The 23237-nt window shown below is 42.4% G+C and overlaps 3 protein-coding genes across 5 annotated transcripts in view; 1 reads left to right on the plus strand and 2 right to left on the minus strand.

Annotated features, from left to right (window-relative positions):
• Positions 1-502: 502 nt before the first annotated feature.
• CMC4 (C-X9-C motif containing 4) lies at positions 503-11077 on the minus strand. 3 transcript variants are annotated; one of them, XM_081081222.1, is made up of 4 exons: positions 4988-5030; positions 4435-4898; positions 3446-3513; positions 503-865 (listed from the first exon to the last, which is right to left on the minus strand). In XM_081081222.1, exons 3-4 carry the CDS (start codon positions 3501-3503, stop codon positions 723-725), a joined length of 201 nt encoding a protein of 66 aa, XP_080937348.1. In that variant the 5' UTR covers positions 3504-3513; positions 4435-4898; positions 4988-5030; the 3' UTR covers positions 503-722. The 3 variants fall into 3 exon arrangements, with proteins under 3 accessions (XP_080937348.1, XP_080937349.1, XP_080937347.1); XM_081081223.1 differs by lacking the exons at positions 4435-4898; positions 4988-5030 and adding an exon at positions 10809-11077; XM_081081221.1 differs by lacking the exons at positions 4435-4898; positions 4988-5030 and adding an exon at positions 10564-11074.
• MTCP1 (mature T cell proliferation 1) lies at positions 4435-5560 on the minus strand. Its single transcript, XM_081081220.1, has 4 exons — positions 5409-5560; positions 5121-5291; positions 4988-5039; positions 4435-4898 (listed from the first exon to the last, which is right to left on the minus strand). The coding sequence occupies exons 1-3, from the start codon at positions 5511-5513 to the stop codon at positions 4992-4994; spliced, it is 324 nt and encodes a 107-aa protein (XP_080937346.1). The 5' UTR covers positions 5514-5560; the 3' UTR covers positions 4435-4898; positions 4988-4991.
• A 210-nt stretch (positions 11078-11287) lies between the features above and the next one.
• BRCC3 (BRCA1/BRCA2-containing complex subunit 3) overlaps positions 11288-23237 on the plus strand; it is a 50184-nt gene continuing 38234 nt past the window's right edge. Inside the window, exons 1-3 of the mRNA XM_081081537.1 lie at positions 11288-11483; positions 12129-12145; positions 12913-12967. Coding sequence (XP_080937663.1) covers positions 11361-11483; positions 12129-12145; positions 12913-12967 — 195 coding nt within the window. The 5' untranslated portion in view covers positions 11288-11360. The remainder of the gene's footprint in view (positions 11484-12128; positions 12146-12912; positions 12968-23237) is intronic.

Genomic DNA, 23237 nt, shown 5'->3' on the forward strand with positions numbered 1-23237 from the left:
GTCTGTTCCATGTTTCCATGCCTGTGTGTTGAGTGTCTGCCCCCTGGTGGTCAGTGTGCATCATAGTTACTGGTTGGTCACTTAGGCTTTTATATATATAGAAAACGGGAATGGGGTTGGGTTAGAGAAACCTTTGAATTTAGCATGTAATCTATCAACGATGTCACAGGAGAGATGTTTTCACCAAACACTTGGCTACTAGTGATTGAACTCAATCTTCTCCAGCCCCTCTTCCCTTCCCCAGAAATTGGCTGTGGGCATGGGGGTGGGGACTAAAAGTTCCAACCCTCTAATCACGTGGTTCCCATGGCAACCGGCCCCCAGCCATGGGTTACCTAGGAGCTTTCCTCATTAAAAGTCACCTCATTAATGTAATAAGATATCTTTATCTTGCGTATCACTTAGGAAATTCCAAAGGTTTTAGGAGGTTTGTGTCTGGAATGGAGACAAAAACCAAATATATATTTCCTGTGAGTGATGATATCACAGTACCAAACCAAAATTTTTTCACATAACAGGTTTATTTTAGCAGCTCAGTTTTATTACATTCTACATATTTGTTTAATATATTTCTATCTGTTCTGCATAGATGGCATATTTATTAACTTTTATAGTTGACTTTTTCATTTGCTATTTGCTGCTACCTGGCCTGAAGAGTCAGGAGGATAAATAGAACTCGCTTGGTGGAAAGGTGGTGCAGCATTGAACTTCTCCGCAGAACTTTACTTTGATGTGGACTTCAGCTTTTCTTCCTCTTCTTTTTCAAATCCTGAACAGACGAGAGATCTTCCCTTGGGATAGCGAGCACAACACTTACGAAGTTCTTGGATGACAGCCTGACACTTAGATTCCATGTAGTTGTTGGCTGAAAAACAGACAGGCAGAATCTAGTCATGATCTCATAGGACTAAGGCACAGGGAGTTGGGGGGTTAGATCAATGCTTCCCACTCCTTTTTACTTTACTGTATGTACAGACCTGGAAGAAAGAGGATATATTAAAGTCCATGGAATTCTTCCTGAGTTAGAGACCAGGAAGAAAAGTATGATTTACAGAGTGGTCAAAAGGTATTTTTCTATATAATTTTCTTTTCTTTTAAAAAATGTATGTATTTTTATTGATTTCAGAGAGGGAGAAGGAGAGATAGAAACATCAATGATGAGAGAGTATCATTGATCGGCTGCCTCCTGCACACTCCCCACTGGGGATCAAGCCTGCAACCTGGACGTGGTGCCCTGACCAGGAATCAAACTGTGAGCTTCTGGTTCATAGGTTGACCTCAAAGCTCAACCAACTGGGCTCATTTTCCTTAAGGTTGAGTTAATAGTTCATGTTCCTTGGTCACTAACTCCTTTACAATTTGGTGAATTAGAAAAATGCGCATATGAAAAATGCATTTTGCATACAGTTTAACGTGGCTACTAGAAGCTTCCCTACCAAGTCTATGCATCAGAGGTTTGAAACTGCAGCCTGAGTCAACCCTTTTTTACAGTTGTGAGCTAATACTGGTTTTTACATTTTTAAAGGGTTGTAATTTGCCTCTCCTCTTTCCCTCTCTCTCTCCAACAAAGACCTCCTGGCCTCCAAAGCCTAAACTATTTCCTGTTTGGACCTTTATAGAAAACATTTGCAGACCCGGCTATACATAGATCCTAAGTCAAGGAGGACTTGACCTAACGGTTCTAAATCATCTTCAATTGACTTGGGTCCCTCGATACTAAATTGGACTGCATGGGAGTTAGCCTGTGATAGGAAAGACAATTCTGATCACCCAGAGTATAGTGGAGTTGCTGAGTCCAGGCTCGTAGCCAGATCAGTGGGATTCAAACCCTCACTGTACCCCTTACTAGTTGTGTGACCCTGGGCAAGTTATGTAACTTCTGTGTTGATTTCCACATCTGTAAAATGGAGGTCATGGTAACATCTACCTCATGGATGAAATGATCAAATGACTTAATATGGTTAAAGCCCTTTTGGCTATAACTGTCATCCAGGGAATGATTAATTCGAACTCTTAGTCCTTCCAGCCCTCAACCCTCCCACACTGTGGCAAGGGGTATAACTAGTTCTAACTTGATTCTTGTTCTCCCTAAGTCAGTAGTTCTCAACCTTCCTAATCTCTCGACCCTTTAATACAGTTCCTCATGTTGTGGTGACCCCCAACCATAAAATTATTTCCATTGCTACTTCTTAACTGTAATTTTGCCACTGTTATGAATCTTAATGTAAATATCTGATATGCAGGATGTATTTTCATTGTTACAAATTGAACATAATTAAAGCATAGTGATTAATCACAAAAACAATATGTAATTATATATTCAATATGTGTTTTCCGATGGTCTTAGGCGACCCCTGTGAAAGGGTCGTTCGACCCCCAAAGGGGTCGCCACCCACAGGTTAAGAACCGCTGCCCTAAGTCATGGGTTGCTAGTTCAAATCAGTTAATTTATTTGGAAGAAATTAATTGTGAAAAAGATTTTTCATTTCTCTTAAATTTGGAGAAAGGGATGAATAAAATGGCATTGTTATAAACACTTTAGATTAAAAGATTTTACAGATAATATTGCTTACATCATAAAATGGAAAGTTCAAGAATGAATAGACATTAAAAAGAGAAAATATACAAACAAGGATTTTCTTTGATGTTGAGTCTTTGGGGGAACTCAACATTTTCCCTTCCTACCTTTCTCTATTTTCATGGGTATCCATCTCTATTATTGTACTTTAAAAATGGAAAAATGATCAAAAAGTCAGTTTTCAAATTCACATCGTTTTGATGCTTTTTTTCATTTGTTCTGCCAATAATCATTTACTGATTAAAAAAAAAAGAAATCCTCTGGCATTTGTTCAAACATATTGGCTGATTTAAAACCAAATAGACAAATCACATCACATAGACTTTAGTTGAAATTCACTTTTACCTTTAAAAGTTAGTTGCTAAGTTTGGCAGCCTGAATTCCAATTGCATTTTCAACACCCCCCCCCCCCATTCTAACCTGACTGCTTTTAAAAAGTGAGTTATTAGGCAGTTAAGTATAATCAACCTATTTTAAAACTAGTCTTTTTTTTTTATAAGGATTTTGCTCAGCTTAGTAATTCTCAACTCTGCCTGCACATTAAAATCACGTGGTCAGCTTCTTAGGTCCCTCTGCGCAGACCCCACTCACTGGAAGTCTGATTTCATTGTTCTGGGCAAGTTTTTAAAGCTTCCCATGTGATTTTACTATACACCCAAAATTGTAAACCACAAGGTCAGATCACATCACTTTTTATTTTCTATATCTTCAATTGTACAGTGAGAAAGATCTTCAGGCTACATTAATTACAGAAATATTCTATTCTGAGAGGAGTTAATATAGTTTGCTGATAAAGAGAACAATTGGTCGCTTGTAGTTGGTTCACAGATAAAGTGGAAACTATGTAAAAAGCATTGAACATAGTACCTTGTAAACATTTCTGTATTTCACAGGCTTGTTTCTGGCACGGATCCTTCTGCAGCATATCCAGTAAACTAAAATAAGAAAAATGATTTTTATTTTGTCTTTTATTTTTAAGGACTTTAAAGCCCCTCCAGGAGGAATTTTCTTCAGAGACAAGCAGTATGCCCTTCCAATTGTTGGAAGACTGTTACACTGAAAAATACTCTTCCCATTCATAGGTGAATCAACTGTATTTTTTATAATAGCCATTTCATTTGATTTGAAAGATATAAGTAGCTTTACATGGGAAAAAGACCCTTGAATTCAATAAATTCATCCTGAATATTGTAAACCAATGTTGGACTAGAGGAGCCGACGCCGCAGCCTGAAGGACCCGCCCACTGCCCACTCTGTCATTGACAGAACTACCCTTGGCAATGATCAAGCTCCTTGAGCCTTTCCCCTTATTATTAATGTGTAAACTGGGGATCATACCTACCTCAAAGCATTGGTGGAAGAATTAAAAGTATACGACGTGCATAGAATAGTGCCTGGAAGGCAGTAAGGACTCGCTACGTGGTAGCTATTGTTCCTGAGATTTTTAAAAAGCAAAACTAAGGGTTGTTGTTTTTTTTTGCATATAAACTGTTATAACTATTTTAACTCAGGAAATTATCAGGCAGTAAATGGTTTCTTAGGGATCAGCAATATTTGGCCCTGAGATAAATGCTAGTTTAGCAGCTAAAAATTTTTTTTGAGCTCTTACAGAAAAGACTTATTTAACATATCTGTAACCAGAGAATAATCTTAAGTGCCCACTATTTTGATTATTAGCAACATCTAAGAATTTGAAGACACAATTTCAGAAAGAAAAAGGGCCAGGAGCCTTTGTAGCTAATTTCATTAATGCAAATAACCTCTTTTTTTCTCTTAGAGCTCCCTAAATTCTTAGTAGATCCAAGTTAGGTCAGTACTGGGATGGGAAACACTGGAGCAAAACCCAAGATATTTACAGGATGGGAGAAGGAAAGGCAGGTGAATTGCTGCAGGGCAAAGAAACGACCAATAGATGTTGATGCTGCTAGGAGCTGCTCTCTTCTCTCTAAATCAGTACCAAGTCCTTGGTGATCAGAGCATCTGTTGTGTAGCAGGTGCTGACTTTTGTGGGATTCATCAGATCCCAGTTCCGGCTGATGATGTCCATTAAAGGTTCTATGGCAATTTCCAAAGGAGTCAATTTCAAGTTACGAATCCTGACTAAGGGCTTTTGTTGACTCGCTTTCTGCCTGTGTAACCCCCTCTCTGCAGTTCCACTTGCGGCGTTCTTCATGACCCTTCCTAAACTTCTGTGTTCTTGAGCAGTTTTTCAACCCACTCCCTCCCCCAGGCCCACAGGTGGGTGCACTGCAGTGGTGGATGAAGTGATTGCCATATACTGAACAGAACAGAGGAGCATTTCTTCCTAGAATCCCAGCACCTGGAAAAAAATAGATCATTAAAATCACCACAGCCGGACAGAGTGAAAAAGAAGAGAGAGAGAGACAGTGGAGAAACAAAAATACGTACCAGGTTAATCATCAGGCAAAAGCTTAAGCAACAGCTCCTGTACTCCCCTGACCTGTCAGAAAAAGAAAAGTTTATAGAGTACTCTGTTACAAGAGTCCCAATATGATGGAAAATGATTAAGCAACATGTGTACCATTAAATGATGCTGGATCTGCCACAAGCGAGAGTTGTTATCCATGTAGCGCTGCTCAGGGTAGAGTTGCCACATGAGAGGTAGCTGGGAGGTAAGAAGGTGACTTGGCCTAACTGCGTCACCTAAGGGAACCTGAACTTGCTGGATTCGTGCCCTTAGGAAACTCGTCCCCTGATGGAAAGAAATGATCAAAAATAAAACCAAAGACTTTCAGGATACTGTGACTAGTCAGAAACCAAGTTGATTGAAAGCAAAATCAAAAAAGAAATAAGCAAAACGTAAAGTTACCTGTTCCACGACGGCCACCCACGTGCGCTGGTATTCGTCTCGGTAGATACCCTCTTGGTGAACCCAGAGGCGATCGGGTGGAGCCCCCACATCCTCTCCTGCCATTCTGGGCTTTGAGTTCCAATTCTAGCCCTGCTTTTCTCCACCTAAGCCTGCAGCACCCGTGCACAGGACACAGGTGTGACTTTTGGGGTTTGAATGAACTCACCAGTGAGCCAGGTGACCTGGTACTAGCAACCACCAACCAGAACCAAACTTCATATATGTCTACGTGCACAGTCTAAATAGAACCAAGGCCATCTGAAGCTCCCTGCAAGGCACTGAAGTGACACTCAGGCAGAGCCCTGGGTTGCCTACAAAGCACTCAAGAATTTAGTTAGGTAAGGAGTTCTGTGGAAATGTAGGACTAGCATTACAGGAAGCTGGGCAGTGGTCTCAAGCTTGCATTCACAAAGCAGTATCTGACGAAGTGAAGTTAGCAACAGAATATGCGTAGGAGTGTGCCTAAGGACACACTTATTTGGGCAGGAATGCGTTATGAAAGACAGATGAACGCCCCACTGACTGAGAAGGTGAATCATGTGCATGGCTTTCTAAATTGAAATTAAAAGTTTGTTTTCAGAGCAAACGACCTATTTATCAGTTTACTTAGAAAGGTATCGCAGCTGGGCATTTCCAGAAGGGGGTATGCGTATTAGGGAGAATATTTAAGGTAGCTTCATGGAATTTCTGAGCTGCAAGAGGCTTTGGGACCATGGCGATTTGGAGCTGAGTGAAAGAAAATGATAATTATCCACCTAGGTTCTTGTTTCATCTTAGTAATGCTTTTCAGGATGTCACAGGAGTGCATTTTTCCATACAAGTGTGGGTTTAAATTATGATTTCCCGAGTCGGAAACCCAGAAAAGTCCCTCTGTCCTTCGAGAGGTATAAAGGAATCCCACCTCCTGGACCAACTCTTCACATCGGGCAAACTGGGCTCGAAACCCATACATCCTCTGCCCAGCCCTGGATCTCACTTCAGGGCCTCACAATAACTTCGCCTGCCCTTGGCATTTTGTATCGCACAGTTTTCACTGTGTTTCTACTTTTGGCAGAGCACAGGTACAACACTGGGGGATCTCCCCACAAAACACAGGCCTCCTATTCCAATTGGGTTGCCATTAGGTGGGAAAGGAACCCCAGCACAGCTTGGGAAGTTGTTAAACCCTCCAGTGAGACTGTCCGGAGCAAATGAGATGCCAGAACACAGAATGAAGCAGCCCAGGACAAAGTGAGCCAGAAAGGATTAATTGAGCTGAACCAAGCCCTTTGTTCAGAACAATAATCTGAGTCTGATGTTTTTCTAAACACTGTTAGTTTACCTTCCCTTAAAAGGAAAGTAGAAAATATCTTTTATAGATTTAAGAAAGGGTCTGATTTTAGTGAATAATTTAACATCATAGTTGCTTTGCCCAGTGTACTCTGACTGAGTCCATTGTCAGCTCCTGTCTTATAGGGCTCTTTCATTTCAAATTTCCTGTCTTACATGGTTCCCTCATTTCAAATTCACCTAAAGTGAAACCCCTTCTCCTTAACCAAATTCTGATTTCTCTCAATGGCAACACCACCCATCCTGTTCCTGCAGAAATTTACTAGTTGTCTTGAACCCCTTCATCTGCTTCAGTTGCTGCATGCTATCTGTCACCAATTCTAGGAAGAACCACTACCACTGTATTTGAGATAAACTTTCTCCCAAACACCGGCTAATTTTAGCTCTATATCCTTGATTTTGCTCTCCACTTGCCTAAAATGCCTCCTCAGGCCTCTCTACCTCAGTACTATTATGGCCGAGGGCAAGTGTCTGCCTTTTCCATGAAAACTTCTTGCCTCCCTATGACTACTATAGCTTTTAAGTCTAAACTCATATTTTAGCCTCTAATTATATATTTCTTTGCATATTTGCTCTGCTTATTTCACAAGTCCTGGCTCTCCCCAAATGCACTACTTTAAGCTCTTCAGTAGCACGAATGATACAGTACTGGGCACCCCAAGTCTCAAATACTAGTCAAATAGATAATCATTGTTCTGCCTCTCCTCTTCCCCGGGGCTTTGGGAAGGAGTGATATAAACAAAAACCCAGTAAATGCTAATGTCAAAAGAAAATATATTAAAGTCTGGATTTCAAGTACAAAAGAAGTAAGTGTGGCTACTTTTTTTTTTTTTAAGTAGAAACCAAGTGTTAATGGGTTTCAGTACCATCTCAACTTCACAGATAGGTTGTAGCAACAACCAACATTATTGACATTTAAGTTTGTTTTGGAAAGCGAAATTTTACTGGTTACACTGACGTGAAAAGGAAATAATTCCAGTGGGCAAACAAATTGGAGATGATGATCTGAGTTACTATGAATCACTACAAAGAGGCCTATGAGTCATTACAAAATATGCTCGAAAGGCAGCATGATGTGCTGTTGAGACCCAAAGGCCAATATGCTGGGCATCAGCATGCGACTCCGGACTTGCTTACGCTACTTACTACTCAGAGAGCATGAAGGCCCAGTAAAAGGCGACTGCAGTGATCAAGGGACTGAGAAGCCATCACGTGAACATTAACCAACATCCTCAACAGAGAACAGCAAAAGCAAAGGCTGAGTGAGAGGGATTAAGATCAAAGCCCACAAAATCACAGGTTGTATGAATGGGACACCATTTCTCTAAATGTGATTCTTGGAACACGTGCCCCTAACTTTTTCCTTGGTCCAATAAATTTGGGAATCTGATAGCGTCATAAAGCATGTTAACACATGTAAAAGCTCTGGCAAGTTATGTAGTATAGAAACTTTATGTCGTTTAACATTTCCCAAATTTATTTGACTAGAGAGCATTTCTCTGCACATAAAACTTGCTCACAAAATTCAGGACCCCTTGAACTAGGACAAATCTCTTAAAACCTCAAGATAAGCTTAGGTAAAAGGTGCGCTACAATACACAGAACATAAACTTGTTCCACTCAACTCAAGGAATACTCCAGCTGCAAATTCAAATACATTTAAAAAGTGTTTATATAGCTTTATCATCCATGAAGGCACTAAAAGAGATTGTCCCCATGGAGGTCACCTTAATGCCACAATCGGAGACCACACTGGCCTAGAGAGACTATTTATTAGTAAGGGGTTCTGTAAATTAATTATGTTTTAAATGGATGATATAAAATATAGAAGGCTTCCTTAGGTAGTAATCTAAGTAAAACCATTATTTTTCCTTTACAGAATAGATTATTTTGTGTCTTTAAAAAAAAGGAGTTTGCTTTAATTTCCAGGTGTTTTAACAGTTTTTAAACATTAATCAGTTAAATACACTTATTTCATTTGAAATCAATTAATGAACTCATCCAATTATAATAGATGAGGATACCAAGAACATATATACCTGGAATCAGACTGGCCTGTGTATAAATCCTGGTTTTGCCACTTACTAGCTGTGTGACCTCAGTTAAATTTTCTACACTTGTTTTCTGATTTGTAAAATGAGAATTAAAGAACATATTGATTAGAATAGTCAGCAATTATTTAGCACTTCCTATGTGTTTCATATACATTGACACTTTTAATTTTCATAATCACCTGATTAGATTAATACTATTTTTCCCCCCACTTAAAGATGAGGGAAGTAGCCCTGCTCTGGTGGGCAGCAGGTTCGATTCCTAGTCAGAGCACATACCCAGGTTGTGGGTTCCGTCCCAGGTTGGGGCGCACACAGGAGGCAACCAAATGATGTTTCTCTCTCTCTCTCTCAAATCAATAAAAACATATCCTCAGGTGAGGGTTATTTAAAAAAAAAAAGATAAGAGAAGGCACAGAGAAGTTAGGTAACTTGCTTGAGGCCACACTGCTAGGAAGTTGCAGAGCCGGATTCCAAATTGGGGCAGTTTACACAAAGTCTGTAAGTGCTTAGTAGATCGTCTAGCACAGTGGTTCTCAACCTGTGGGTCCCAACCCCTTTGGTGGTGGAAGGACCCTTTCACAGGGGTCGCCTAAGACCATCCTGCATATCAGATATTTACATTACGATTCATAACAGTAGCAACATTACAGTTATGAAGTAGCAACGAAAATAATTTTATGGTTGGGTCACAACATGAGGAACTGTATTTAAAGGGCCAGAAGGTTGAGAACCACTGGGCTAGCACATATTAAGCTTGCCATACATGTTATTAAACGTTTAGGGCTATAAAATGAAGCCATGAGCATTATAAAAGTTAGAGAATGCCATTCTAGATTATGAGATTAACATCAACAAACAAAGGGTTTGTTTTTTTTCTTTTTGAAGGTGCCTAAAGACAATTTATAAACTCAAAATATCCCATCACTGAACATAATCACAGCCACTCTCGCCCCATCAGGGCAGAGCATACTAGCCACGAACAGTAATTGAAAATATGTGGTGCAAAATCGAAACTTAAGCGAAAATTTACGTGGGTCCAATGTAATTGCACACTTGAAATTTCTCCCGAGCTTCATCATTATCAAAATGAATCACGGAAAGTTGTGCCATGTGATCCTGAAGCATTAGGTAAAAATGGAGGTTGCTGGCATACATACCACAGATAGTTCTACTGGATGAGGGCCCTATCTGTGGAAAGACGTGGGTTGGAACTGACTAGGGAGAAAAGAGCAAAGCATCAACACCTCTTCAGGTAGCACCTTGGGAATGTTCCCTTTCCAGTACTGCCATGTCTACCTGGCTTCCAAACTCCACAGCGAATAGATAGAAAGCGAGATCAAACAAACAGAAACACCGATGGGCTGTGGAGGTGGCTCGGCATAGATTTTTCTTTGATTTTTGAACCGTTCCCCAAATCCCCTGTAATTCCTAACCTTGGGAGTTGAAAGATCGCTACTTTCAACCCATGGCACATTTGGCATACGGCGAAAGAAAATTACTTTTACCTATCATTTCACCATGTCTGAGAGCGTCCAGACAAGGGAACCGAGGAAACTCGTAGAGTGGATAACTACTGTGATACACCCGACCTTGAATAAAACCTGAAGTCCCCCATTCCCCTTCCCTAGAACAAATAGTTAACATTCTTTGCAGAGAGTAGCAGCAGCCAAGTTTGAGAGTGATACTTTTTCAGATACAGTATAGCACTGTTTCTGCAAGAGGTTACTCACATGAATATAATGTTTCTTGGGCTAATTAATCCGCCTCGGGATCAGCGAGGCTAAAACTTCCAGGTCCCCCACCTCGGGTCAGTCAAGCGGGGATCAGGACGTGAGCCAGGGGCGAGCAGAGGGGCATCTGGGGCCGAGGTCACCCGAACCGAAGTTTCCAGGCAAGGGCCGGCAAGCGGAAGTGGTCCAGGGAAGAGTGGGACAAAATTCAGGGGCCGCAACTTGGAAACAAAACGAAATAAAACCTTAACTATCTTAGGACGGAATTTCCCAAAGAGCGTCCCACTGGCTCGAGAGGCTGACCCGCGCGGCGGAGCTGCCTCAGGGTTGTCCCTGGAGCGTGTAGGCCGCGTCAGCGGGCGGGCAAAATGGGCGCCGGCGCTCCCGAGGCGCCTGCCCCGCAGCCCGGGCGCCGCTCACAGACCGCGTCCGCCTGCGGCCCTGGAGCACCGCCTCCCAGCCGCCCCTGCGTCCCGGCCTCCCGGCCTGAACCCCTTCCCGCGGCCGGCCACAGCCCTCTGCCCCGACGGCCACGCCTGCCCTAACCGGCGCGGGCGTTTCCCAGGTGCCGCTGGGCCGCCCCGCCCCCGCCCAAGCTCCGCCCCGCCCAAGCTCCGCCCCCGCCCAAGCTCCGCCTCCGCTCCACACGCCCGCCCCGCCCGCGCTCCCTAAGCTCCGCGCCCGCCCCGCCCCGCCCGCGCTCCCCAAGCCCCGCCCCCGCGGAACCCGCTTGCTGGAGCTCAGGGTTGGTCAGGCCTAAGAGGGCCCTAGCCGGACGTGGGCAGGGTCGGACCAAGATGGCGATGCAGGTGGTGCAAGCGGTGCAGGCGGTTCATCTGGAGTCGGATGCTTTCCTAGTTTGTCTCAACCATGCTCTGAGCACAGAGAAGGAGGAGGTGATGGGACTGTGCATAGGGGAGGTGAGTAGGTCAGTGAGTTAGCCTGGCCGGAACCTTGATGAGCAGCCCAGCGTGTCCTTGGGGTCGGTGTTAGCAGCGCCCAGGGCTGCGGAGGCCACAGGCACCCTGGCTTTGATCCTGGGACAGATCCTTTGGATGGTCCTGTCGCGGAGTTTCGGTATCCTCGGGTTGCTTGAAGCTTGGTTAACCTCCCAGCACCCCCCAGCGTTCCGGCTAAGCTAGGGGTTGGGGAGAGCTTTTTTCTCGACTAATTCCTGGCCTCTTCTGTAAATCTGGAAGTTATCACCCCATTGATCAAACCTGAAAGTCAGGCCAGAAAGACAGTATAGCACAATAGGACATCAGTGTATTAAGACGCTACTGACCACTGTTAGGGCAGCTGCAATCTTTCCTCTAGGATGCATTTTAATTGTATCAAAGAACCTAAGAGAGGAGAGGGTTTCAAAGACACAAAAGTTTCTGCAGCGATAAAGTGTTGCAGAGGAGCGAAAGAGGATGAGGAAATAGAGCTTAGTTGCTTACAATCCGAAGTAAAAATTCTCCAGTTTTTCATGCTCGCATGCCCTATTTTTCGTATAATCTGTATCATGTACATCAAATAAGCGTACTGTGATCAATAATGTTTTCTCCTCTTTCTCACTCTAGTTGAATGATGACACCAGGTAAGACAATGTTTGTTTACTCGTGTCTTTTGGTCTATATGCCATTATTAACTCAGAGTTATGACAAGCTTGGCAATATTGGTTAGGGATTGTATTTTAAATTACCACAATCAGTCTGGAGCTCCTTCAATGATACACTTTGAATAGCTTCCCAAACCTAAAGATTGGTTTCCAGCTAACTTCCTAGTAGGAGGATTTTCAGTTGATATATCTGTGACCTTATGTGAAAAATGTGGTTTAGGGAAACAAGATCATGAGTGAACGTGTGAACTCTCTTACAGATAGAATTCTGTTGACTGATATGGTGCTGCTATTTTCCATTTCCTTGCTTGATATGTTTTTATGTTCTGTCTCCCCTAAAATGACAGTGAGATACTAGTCATTTTCTTTGTGGCAGATAATGTGCATATTAAGAGACGTTTCCCCCTATTGACCCATTCCTTCATCTAAACTCACTCTTCCATTTCCATGGCTTTCCGCTTCCTGCTGCTGAACCCTACAGTGATCTCAGAGACCTCCAGTAGCTTGGATGCTTTGAAGTTTTAACTTAAGCCTAGAAGCATAGCAGAATGTATACTCTCATGCCCACCTCTTTAATACCAAGGATACTAGGAGTTTAGCTTTGCCCATGAAAACTTTATACGCTCAGCCACATATGCATGCGTGTCAGACTGCTTCTCACAGCTTTACCTTCAGTTTACTTTCCTTCTTCCTTTGTCTCTGCTAAGGTTTTATTGTTCCCTTTTTTTCTAATTTATCCCCAAAAGGAGTGACTCCAAATTTACATATACTGGAACTGAAATGCGCACAGTCGCTGAAAAGGTATGTGTGCTTGAATTTGCATGATGGAGACTTGCAGTTGGGGAGGGATTTCTGTGCTCTGTTTGATGAACTCAGCCAAGGATCGATTCCTTTTGTGTAGGACCGCATTTGTGGCTGAGTGGCGTGTTCTCTCTAGTTAAATCTACTCACTAGGAATGGGACCAATTTTCTGTTCTTTGTAGCGAATTTTTACTATTTGATCAAGATGAGTAATCACTGTCAGCTTTCCTCCTTGCTGACATCTGTCTGTTTTTCTGGCTGACTCATGTCATTGTTATCTTTTTATCCTGAGTCCGAATATCTACTCAGGCAAAACCTTCTCTCCTTACAGGCAAACTATCCAAAGCTCATAGTTCTTAGTCTACCTTGACTTTCTCTTTTCTGGTTTGTTCTAGTCATATGGTCTAGTATAATGCTTCTCAACCTAATCATTGTATAGGAACAGTTAATTTTCCCCCATTATGGTGCAGGCCAGTGCTTGTGTAAAAGACAATAACAAAATTATGTCCTCTCCTCTGCCAAGCAGATGATAGAGGTGATAAAAGCTATAGGGCAACAACTCCATCTACTTATTAACTCTACTAGAGGTCTGGTGCACTAAATTCATGCACTGGGGGGGGGTGTCCCTCAGCCCAGCCTGACCCTCTCTCAATCCAGGACTGCTGACTCCTAACCACTCACCTGCCTGGATGCCTGATTGCCCCAAACCACTCTGCCTGCCAGCCTGATAACTCCCTAAACACACCCCTGCCAGCATGATTGACACCTAACTGTTCCCCTGCTGGCGTGATCACCCCCAACTGCCCTCTCCTGCAGGCCTGGTCCCCCCCAACTGCCCTCCTCTTCAGGCCTAGTCCCCCCCAACTGCCCTCCCCTACCAGCCATCTTGTGACAATAGGGGTGGCCATCTTGTGACAACATGGGGACAACCATCTTGTGGCAACCGTCTTGTGATGACGTGGGGCAGCCATCTTGTGATGACATGGGGTGGCCATCTTGTGATGGCCATCTTGTGACATCACGGGGGTGGCCATCTTGTGATGTGAGGGCATGAGGGTCAATTTGCATATTGCCACTTTATTATATAGGATATACAAAATTCATCGTGTTAACCACTTGGCGTTCTTTCTTCCTATATGAAGGAAAGAAGTTCATTCCCTACCCAGAGCTACAGTTTCTTCAAGGACCTTGCTTATGAAATACCCTGTCTTGCCATAGCCAGTTGGCCTGCGAACTGAAAGGTCCCAGGTTCGATTCCAGTCAGGGCACATGCCCAGGTTGTGGGATCGATCCCCAATAGGGGGGCTTGCATGAGGCAGCTCGTCAATGATTCTTTCTCATCGTTGATGTTTCTATCTCTCTCTCCCTCTTCCTTCCTCTCTGATACCAATAAAAGTATATATATATATATTTTTTAATATATTTTATTGATTTTTTACAGAGAGGAAGGGAGAGGGATAGAAAGTTAGAAACATCGATGAGAGGGAAACATCGATCAGCTGCCTCCTGCACACCCCCTATTGGAAATGTGCCCGCAACCAAGGTACATGCCCATGACTGGAATCGAACCTGGGACCCTTCTGTCCGCAGGCCGACGCTCTATCCACTGAGCCAAACCAGTTAGGGCAATAAAAGTATATTTAAAAAAAGAAATACATTGTCTTTCTTCTGTGTCTTCAACCTTCTGTCATCTGGCTCTTTTCCCTTGGGATACAAATGTGCTTACATCACTCTCATTTTCAGAAGGGACAGAAAAATCACTTCTTGATCATCTATCTCCCTGTAATCATTCCTCTCACATCCTTCCTTTAAGAGCCAGCCCTTATTTACCTTCTCCATTCAAACCCACCAAAATCTGCTTTCCAGTTCTGCCTCTCCAGCCCCCTTCTCATTGCTACATCTCTGGATTGTTTCTTGGTGCATCTCTTAATCTTTCAGTTCGGAACTCAGAACTCCTATGAGGGTTTTTGTTTGTTTTGTTTTTGCGGTATCTCCATATTCCTCCCCTTCCTTATTCTTTTTGGACTCTTCCTCCCCTGCCTATTCATTCATTATTCTCCAAGTTTCTGCCTTGGCCTCCTTCTCTTCCCACAATGTTTTTTTTTATTTATATTTTTATTGATTTCAGAGAGGAAGGGAGGGAGAGAGAGAGAAACATCAGTGAGGAGAGAGAATCATTAATTGGCTATCTCCTGCATGCTCCACACTGGGGATCGAGCCCACAACCCGGGAATGTGTCCTGACCAGGAATTGAACCCTGACCTCCTGGTTCATAGGCCAATACTCAACCACTAAGCCATGTCAGCTGGGCTTGCCAGAATGTTTTCTTAGGCAACATCACCTCTCCTGTGGCTTTAGTTGCAACAGACATTGAGGTTAGAGAGATCTGTCTTCAGATCCTTTCTCTGATACTTACTGTGTGACTTTGGGTACATTACTTAACATCCTCGAGCTTCTCATTCTTTATGTGTAAAACAGAGATAGTGATCATCACCAACCTCATAGAGTTGTTGGGAAAGTTGGATTTGCGTAATGTAAGTAAAACACTCACCTATAAAATGGGCATAGCAATAGTACTAACCTCACTGGGTCATTGGGAGAATTAATTTAATACATGAAAAGCCCTTTTACAAGTGCCTGACACATGGCAGGTAGCCAATAAATATTGGCTATTTTGACTGTTGTTGTTAACCAGTAGATGCTAGTTAGTATAAATTATTCCAGGCTCTAGAATGTCATAGTCAACTGTCTAGTGGACATCCAAGTTTAGCTAAACATGGGCATCTTTTAAAATGTAATATAATAATAGAGGAATATGCAAATTAGCCTGGACACCACAATGTCATGACCAATCTACAAGCAGCAGAGAGCTACGGGAGGGCGGGGCAGTAGGCAGAGAGCTACAGGAGGGCATGGCAGCGAGGTAGGAGCGGTGGAGAGCTACCAGCAGTGGTGGGCGGGGTGGCCAGCTGAGGCAAGCGGCAGCGAGCTACTCGCGCACGGACTCGTGCACATTGAAAGGACATTAATTAGAAGAAATATTTTAAAGGCCAGGGAGGGACCCCAGGAGGGCTCCAGGGCATGTCCAGCCCGTCTTGCCCAGTTCCCTTCGGCCATACCCCAGCAGCAAGCTAACCTACTGGTTGGTGCATCTGCCCTCTGGTGGTCAGTGTGCATGATAGCAACTGGTAGAATGGTTGAACAAATGGTCGGACACTTAGCATATTAGGCTTTTATTATATAGGATATTTATTGATTTCAGAGAGGAAGAGAGAGGGAGGGAGAAAGATAGAAACATCAATGAAGAGACAGTTATTGATTGGCTGCCTCCTCCATGCCCCCACTGGGGATTGAGCCCACAACCCAGGCATGTGCCCTGGCTGGAATCAAACCATGACCTCCTGGTTCATAGTTCAATGCTCAACCACTGAGACACACTAGCTGGGCTAAACACAGGCATCTTAAACTAACATGTTCAAAACTGAACCTTTTCTCTTCCTCAAACCCTTCAACATCCCTGCTGCCACAGTAGTTCCCAAGCCCTGACTCACCCAGTAATCTTTAAAAAATCCTGAGGTGGTTCAGTTGGTCTGGGGTGTGACCTGGGCAGCAGAATTTGGAAAAGCTATCCAGGTGATTCTTTTTTTTTAAATTTTGTTTTATTGCTTAAAGTATTACAAAGAGTATTACATATGTTTCCTTGCCCCCCCACCTTGACCTTTCCCCGGCCTCCCCTACCCCCCAGTGTCTTGTGTCCATTGGTTATGCTTATATGCATGCATACAAGTCCTCCGGTTGATCTCTTACCCCCCTGCCTCCTGCCCCCCAACCCTCCCCGGCCTTCTCGCTGTAGTTTGCCAGTCTGTTCGAGGCTGCTCTGCCTCTGTATCTATTTTTGTTCATCAGTTTATAATGGTCTTTATTATCCATAAATGAGTGAGATCATGTGGTAGTTTTCTTTCTTTGACTGGCTTATTTCACTTAGCATAATGCTCTATCCAGGTGATTCTTATGTGCAGCCAAGTTTGGTAACCACTGCCTGCCATTGAGAGCCATAAACCTAAATTGCTTTCATATTTGTTTCCAATGCTTCATCCCAATTACTGCTACCTTATTTATTTGAGGTCCTCATCACTTCTTTCTTCGATTTCTGTGCTAGCCTCTCCATTAGTTTCCTTGATCCGAGTCTCTCTCGATGCTAGTCCTTTCTTACTGCTTAGGATGTAATCTTTTGAGAACATAAGTCTGATATACCTCTGCTTAAAATCCTTAGGATGAAGTCCCATTAGTGAAGCATTCAGGGCCTCTCATTTCTGTTTATGTCCTTACTAGAGGCCCAGTGCATGACATTCATGCACTAGGGGGGGCAGTCCCTCAGCCCAGCCTGCACCCTCTTAGCACTTCCCCAGAGGGGAAGCTGTGAGCCTGGCTGTGAGCCTGGCTTCTGCCTGAGTGGTGCTCCCCCTGTGGGAGCACACTGACCACCAGGGGGCAACTCCTGCATTGAGTGTCTGCCCCCTGGTGGTCAGTGCACATCATAGTGACTGGTTGTTCTGCTGTTTGGTCGATTTGCATGTTAGGGTTTTATTCTATAGGATACTAGTGGCCTGGCGCACAAAATTTGTGCACGGGTGTGTGTGTGTGTGTGTGTGTGTGTGTGTGTGTGTTCCCTCAGCCCAGCCTGCACCCTTTCCAATCGGGGACCCCTTGGGGGATGTCAGATTGCTGGGTTAGGCCTCGAGGAGGCTGCGGATCAGACCCTGCTTTTCTCTCTCTCCGGGCCTCACCAGCAGCTGTGGTAGCTGCTAATCAGCCCCGCCTCTCTCTCTCCCTGAGAGGTGAGCAGTTCAGCCCGCTTGCCAGTCCCCACGCACCAGAGCCTGCTGCGTGCGCAGCCTGGTGTTCAGTCGTTTTGTTCGTTACAGACCCTGGGTTTTTATATATTAGGACTAGTGACCCGGTGCATGAAATTCGTGCATATTTAAAAGGAATTAATTAGAGAAAATATTTTTTTAAAATATATGTTTTATTAATTTTTTACAGAGAGGAAGGGAGAGGGATAGAGAGTTAGAAACATCGATGAGAGAGAAACATCGATCAGCTGCCTCCTGCACACCCCCTACTGGGGATGTGCCCGCAACCAAGGTACATGCCCTTGACCGGAATCGAACCTGGGACCTTTCAGTCCACAGGCTGATGCTCTATCCACTGAGCCAAACTGGTTACGGCATAGAGGAAATATTTTAATATTGCTATTTGCCCTTTCTCTATAATAAAAGTATGAGAGATAAAAGGAAATGAGTACAATGTATATGAAAATAATACATAATTCTATTAATAAATAGACAATAATAAAATATAACAACAACAAACTCATGATATAAAAACAACACTGAGGCAAATAATGACTGATAAAGTGATTAAACTTATTCTAATATCTCCCTGTATACCACATTAAGAGTAAAAACACTTTCAGAGTGCTTGACTAATTTCCCTTGGGATAAAGTATTTACAACTTTAACTTTAACATCACATGCTCTTTGAACTTGAGAGAAAGGAACATATAACTGACCATGTGTGAAAACGGGTTCAGGTAGGAATATGCCTACTCTGTCTAGAGTTTGTCCTTGTGATTTATTAATAGTCATTGCAAATGCTGGCATCACAGGAAACTGTCGTCGAATCAATTTAAATGGGAGGCCAGTGTCAGATGGGGACAAATCAATTCTTGGAATCAGAACAACCTCTCCCTCTACAGATCCGGTTAATACTTCAGCTTCAATAATGTTAGGTAGTAATCTTTTGATAATAAATCTGGTACCATTACAAAGACCCCATTTACTATTGAGATTTCTCAATAGCATGATGATTGCACCCACTTTCAATTTTAATTTATGACACGGCATTCCCGAAGGAGTAATACTATTGAGAAATTTGATGGGAAAATTTTCCTTTTCAGCATCATCTGTTGAGTCAATGGAATCATCACTCAAATATGTGTGAAAATCTCCATCAAGTATATCCAAAATTTCTTCATTTAAGTTTTGAACATGCTCATTTTTTGGATAAAGAATTGCACGTTTAGATATTTTTTTAATATTATCTATAGATATACTATTTCCAAAGGTGGCTTCAATAATAGATCCGTTACAAATCATTTCATGGGGGATTTCAATAATATCCGTTCCTAAATGAAAACTGCTATCAAGTTTGCCATCCCCAAGTTTTACTAACCATTCACTATAAGCAGAATCCTCTGATCTCATATTTGTTGTAAGAGACAACTTTCTGAAACATTCCCAAACATTGCAGTACTTTAAACTTGTTTGTACTATGGCCGATCCCATAGCATGCGGTACAATACTGAGACATTGTCGAAAATCCCCTCAAGGAGATTTTCCACCAAATGCAACATTCAAATTCATAATTTCTCTTAGTAATCTGTCTATGGCGTTTATAGCATGACTGGACGCCATGGTGCATTCATCAATAATGAGAAATTGGGCCTTTTTAATAGCAACTTCGCTCTTTACATCGAGTCTAGAAATTGAAGTTTCATTTAATGGAATTGGTAATTTGTATTGGGAATGAAAGGTTCTTCCACCAAGAAGTAAATTTGCAGCAATTCCTGTAGACGCTGTGGGTAAAACAGTACCACCACGACCTCTAATATAATGTGTTAAAACTTTATACAGATATGTTTTTCCACTATCACCTGGACCATCCAAGAAAAAGCATTTGGGGTGTGCAGTTTGATCTTCGATGGCTGAAGTTATAGTCTGAAAGGCTGCCAACTGTTCATCATTCAGAGAATTTATCAAAACCTCTGCCCTTTGTTGCTCGTACAATTGATCACATGTATTTGCCTTCGTTAATAAAGGATAGTCCGGAAGTTTGAAATGTGAACATTTCATTCCATGCCATGTGAATACCTCCTGAACTTCGTGAAGGGCATGCGTTTCACAGTTTACACAGGCACCTTCTCTTCGGTGTAATTTCCAACAGAAATCTTCAATAAAATGAGATTTATTCTCATCCCATAATTTGTCTGCAGCAGAAGGATATCCAAACACACATATATATGCAAAAAGTTGCCGTAGTTGTTTGGGCATATTAAGGATGATTGCATCGTCAATCATATCTTTCCAGATAGTATCACCAAGTAATAATCCCCGGTGTTTAGCAGCTTCACGAAATGTATCATAAGTTACACCTCCTACAGTTCGCAGATCCTCAAAACTTACCGCACCTTTTACATGCAGAAGCAAAAGTCTAAGGTAATATCGTTCTGGTTCTCTAAAGCTCACAGTCAACAGTCTACCTAATACTTTATTCCCACCCTTTCGGTGTTTTGTCCACAAAGAATTAGTAAACACATAATGCTGTGGGATCTCCCAATAATAATAATTACGTGCATCAGAGTCTTCTCTATTCAATAAGAACCAAGCCATCAAAGTCGAGTTATGCCTTTTAGCCCTATCTAAAACTTCAGCAAAATCATCTGCATGAAAATATAAATTCTGATCATTTGGCAAATGAATAGCTAATCTTGTGATTGCATGAGATTGGTCATGCATTTGCATTCCAAAAAGTCTCCAAACAGCCTCAGGAGCGCTCACATACCTGGAGTCAGTGAAGTCCTGTACTTCGTCATGATTGATAATATTTTTTTCAGAAATTTGAATATTTGCACAGTCGTGCCCTTTATAGATGTATTTAAATAGATATTTGACACTTCTGATTGATGCACAGACTTCAACATTTATATGACAGTTATATTTGAGGACACAAATACGGGTTATAAGGGACAATCCAAGTATTATCAACAATTTTATTTCGAATAGAAATGGTGCTACGAGATCTTCGTTTGTATTTGGGATATCCATCAATATTTCCAATGGTCGCATTTTGAAATTCTTTCGGATATCCCTTTGAACATTTTCCATTTTCCATACATGGACTACTGGGATTTTGCATTCCACATGGTCCATGTACCATATTTGATTTTATAATTTGAAAAAGTCGAGGACACTGGTTGTCATCTGGAATTTCTGCCTTAACTATACAATGTCATCTTCTGAACCTAATTTGGACTCATTATCTAATATCAATAATATGTGAGCATGAGGCAGTCCGCGTTTCTGAAATTCAGTGACATGAATCTTAGCGATTACTTTGCCAAATAAATGGAATTTACAGACATTCATTTAAAAGAGCGTTCAGCTTAATATTAAAAACTCTGGCTACCAAGTCAGGTCTGTTTTCAACTTTTTGCCAGCGTTGTAAATTGTTTGTAATATCTGCCCATTTGGGGTTGCATGTCATGGTTATGAATAAATTGGGCTTGCCATACTTCGTTACAATTGCCATAGCATCCTGATATCGCTGCTGCATATTTCTGGGACTACCCTCAAAAGATGATGGAAGTATTATCATTTTACCAATCGGCACATTGTCATTTTCAGATCTAGATTTGAGATAATCCATCAAACCACTATATTTTTCAACTCTCAACTTAGATTGGTTTGCTTTAATGAAATTTATCTGATTGGCCTCCATTTTTTAATACGAATCCACAATAAACTGTTGAGTTAATTTTCCTGCATTTAAAATAGGATTGAACGTGTCCCTCACAGAGAGATGAAATCCATAATACTGCATTTGTGTGACTCGTGTCCTTACATTTTGTCTAGTATTATTGTCAATTACATTGTTGTCTCTGAGTCTCAATGCAATATCTGTTCCCGAGCCTTTTTCACCATGTGGAAAAAGAATAGGATATGTCATTGCATCTAATGTAGGAAACAGGATATTGATTTGTTTCATTTTTGTGGTACTTGGATTATTAGGATCTGGTTTACAATGAATGAGCAAGTCCCTTTCAAAAGGAGGTTCTCCATCTTCGTTTCTGAATATGACAGCAACTTTGGTTACACGGGGAGAATTATATCTACCCGGGTCACTGTTACGCTCATATTTAATCGCCATTGTTACCTCTGTGGGAGCAATATCTTTTGCTGCTGCTTCAGATTGGGCTTCCTTTTCTACTTCATGTAGCATCTTGTACAATTTTGTTAATTCATTGATTTCATGCATGAGGTTGTTGATGTTGATCATGAGTTTTTCTGAGCAGCCCTAGTTTTCTGGCATTCCTAATCTTTTACTTGTAGCTTCGGCTGTATCCAAAATATAGAGTTGAGCAAACTTCTGAGAAACACCATCCGAAGGGTGTAAAGTTCCAGTACGGTGATAAACTTGTCCATGTATTCTAAAACAGTATGGCCCATATCCTGATGGCGATGCAATATTAGCACCCATGGAAGCAAAAGCAAAAGAACTATTTATGGATCGAATATTTTCCATAAAATTTTTACTGTCAGAATCTTCGTTTGTCATTAATCTTTTTAAATATACGGGTAATCTGGAAAATGTATATCATTTGGACAGACTTTCCCTTTGCTACAACATCGAGTAAACTTCCCATCGGATGGTTTTTCATCTGAGAAATTTAGGGATACGCAAAATTCACATCTCACAGTCATTCCACCACAACTATGTTCGAGAATTGCATCCTCATGTACTCCATTTTCGCGGAGAAGGCAGTTCCTACCGGTATTGGTAGTACTTGTTGACTGTTCTCTAGACATAGTCTGTCATCGCCACCGCCTTCTTTCAACTTCAAAGGCATGTTGGTCTTTAGACATTTTCTGTTGAAGACGCCTCTGTTTTTCAGCTTCAGAGTGACGTTTTTCCAGTAGCTATTCTTCAGATACATTCTGTTGCAGATGCTGCCTTCTTTGAAGATCAGACGCACGTTGCTCCGCAGACATTTTCTGTCGATAATGCCGACACCTTTCGGCTGCAGAGCTACCTTGTATCAACTGTTTTTCTTTGGACATAGTCCTACCTGTCTACTGACACGGTCTGAGATGCAGGTGAATGAGAGTCCTGCCTGTCAGGCCACTGAGAGCTGTGCAACTGACGGCTGATTCTGGATGATTCTGTGGGGGTGGGACTTCCTCCTTCCGACTGTCAGTTTCCGAAACTGTCATGAGGAAGCTGACATGACAGAGGAGCCACGCTGTCCCTGCTGCTGCTGGGGTCGAAAGCCTGAGGGCTATATGTGGGCGGGGCCGGTGGCAGATCTGTGCATTAGCACCTGCCAGCCACTTATGCCCGTGGGAGGGCCGTTGGTGGGTGTGGCCATTGGCGGATCGGTGCATTAGCACCCGCCAACCCGGGATCCCCACGGTAAGGCCATTTGTGGGCG

This window comes from Myotis nattereri (assembly GCF_964212035.1).
Source record: "Myotis nattereri genome assembly, chromosome: X".
In the NCBI taxonomy this organism is placed as follows: Eukaryota; Metazoa; Chordata; class Mammalia; order Chiroptera; family Vespertilionidae; genus Myotis; species Myotis nattereri.

Excerpts from the sequence above, each read along its gene's own strand:
- CMC4 (XM_081081223.1), bottom strand. The coding sequence starts at position 3,503 with ATGCTGCAGAAGGATCCGTGCCAGAAACAAGCCTGTGAAATACAGAAA. Across the intron at positions 866-3,445 it reads AATACAGAAATGTTTACAAG|CCAACAACTACATGGAATCT; the intron begins GTACTATGTTCA and ends TCTGTTTTTCAG.
- MTCP1 (XM_081081220.1), bottom strand. The coding sequence starts at position 5,513 with ATGGCAGGAGAGGATGTGGGGGCTCCACCCGATCGCCTCTGGGTTCAC. Across the intron at positions 5,292-5,408 it reads GGGTGGCCGTCGTGGAACAG|GGGACGAGTTTCCTAAGGGC; the intron begins GTAACTTTACGT and ends TCTTTCCATCAG. Across the intron at positions 5,040-5,120 it reads AGATCCAGCATCATTTAATG|GTCAGGGGAGTACAGGAGCT; the intron begins GTACACATGTTG and ends TTTTTCTGACAG.